This window comes from Tupaia chinensis, unplaced genomic scaffold (genome assembly GCF_000334495.1).
Source record: "Tupaia chinensis unplaced genomic scaffold, TupChi_1.0 Scaffold000056_1, whole genome shotgun sequence".
Lineage (NCBI taxonomy): Eukaryota > Metazoa > Chordata > Mammalia > Scandentia > Tupaiidae > Tupaia > Tupaia belangeri.
The window spans coordinates 598,394-599,847 of record NW_006159514.1 but is presented as its reverse complement, the minus strand read 5'-3'; the positions used below and the strand labels follow the sequence as shown (position 1 = coordinate 599,847).

Below are 1,454 nucleotides of genomic sequence, written 5' to 3'. Positions count from 1 at the left end.
CATCTTCTTGATCTTAGTCCGGCGGTTCTGGAACCAGATTTTGACCTTTGTAATAAAAGGATCCGAACATTAGTGGGAACCTGGGCTTGGGACAGGGGAGAGGAGGGAGCAGAGAAAGAACTAAGGTGGGCACCGAGCACCTTCACCGACCGGGTGGGTGAGCCGATCACGTGTGACGGCCTCGGAGGCTCTGCAGGGTCCCGCTCCTGTGGGAGGTAATCTCAAAAAGCCGAGACCGCTGGCATTTGTGCTCCGTGGTGATGGTGACAGCGGGAGGGCCTCCGGAGTGCCGGCTATTCCACTCGCTCAGTTACTGGCAAGCGGAAAGACAACGGATTTCTGCCCACCTCGGTCCCTTTTCTTCCCTCCCACGCGGCAGCCCCTTGGGGGTTTGCAGTTTGGGGCCTAGACGTTTAGGCCGCCCGAGGCCTGGAAGTAAGATCACCTAAAATATACTTTCAGAATCCTTGTACTGAACCCTACTGCTTCTCGGCCGAGGTGGCCGGTGCGCTCCTGGTTCCCGCAGAGCGCGAGCCCCACCTGAGTCGAGCCCCACCTGAGTCTGGTTGAGGCCCAGAGACGCCGCCAACTCGGCTCGCCCCGGGAGCGCCAAGTATTGAGTCTTTTGGAAACGCCGCTGAAGAGCCGCCAGCTGGAAACTGGAGTAGATGGTACGAGGTTTCCGGACTTTCTTTGGCTTCCCGTTCACTATTCGGATTTCAGGCTCGAGTTCCTCCTTCTCTGCAACCACACGGGATCATGAGAACCGGACACGCAACCTGGGGGTCCTAGAGTTGCAGCCCTTCTGGAGGGCCTGGCTGGGGACTGGGTCTGAGTCACAAGGCGACCCTGGGAACTGTGGCGGGTATATGAGTACAATTTCTTCGCGCGCGGACCTGCACCACCGCGGACCCCAGTAGCCAAACCCTCCAAGGAAGGGGAAGACAGGCGCGCATCGGACTGAAAGGAGAAGCAGGTGGCAAGGAAACGCCGTTACCACCAAGCATGTATCGCGCGCCCACTCGGTCCTCTAGGCCACCAGATCCCACTAGCTGAGCCCGGAGGAGGAACGTAACCAGTGACCCGCGGTGGACTGGGGGTCGGGGAGAGTACAGGGTCAGAGCAGGCGGGAAGCAGGCAGTGTGGAAGGCCCGCGCTCCGGCCGGCCCCTCTCCTCAAACGCTTACCCATCCATCCCAGCTACTAGATCTACTTGGCACCCTTGACACCAGCGTTATGCACACCTGGCTCGTTGTTGGCTGGAGACGAACTGGTCCCATAGGGCGCGTAGGAGGTGTAGGCGGCGGTGTAGCCCAGGTCGTAGCTGCTCTTGGCGGAGTAAGGGACGTTGTTGAGGCCACTGGTGTGGTACTGGTAGGAGCCCATGTGCGCGTAGGGTGAGCCCCCGCCTCCGCCGCCGCCCGCCGGGTGCTGCTGGGTGGGGGGGGAGCCGG

At 61.0% G+C, this 1,454-nt stretch overlaps 1 protein-coding gene across 1 annotated transcript in view; it reads right to left on the bottom strand.

Annotated features, from left to right (window-relative positions):
• Positions 1–1,454, bottom strand: part of DLX2 (distal-less homeobox 2) — a 120,205-nt gene that overhangs the window by 1,001 nt on the left and 117,750 nt on the right. The window contains 3 exon segments of the mRNA XM_027776147.1: positions 2–45; positions 557–741; positions 1,245–1,434. Coding sequence (XP_027631948.1) covers positions 2–45; positions 557–741; positions 1,245–1,434 — 419 coding nt within the window.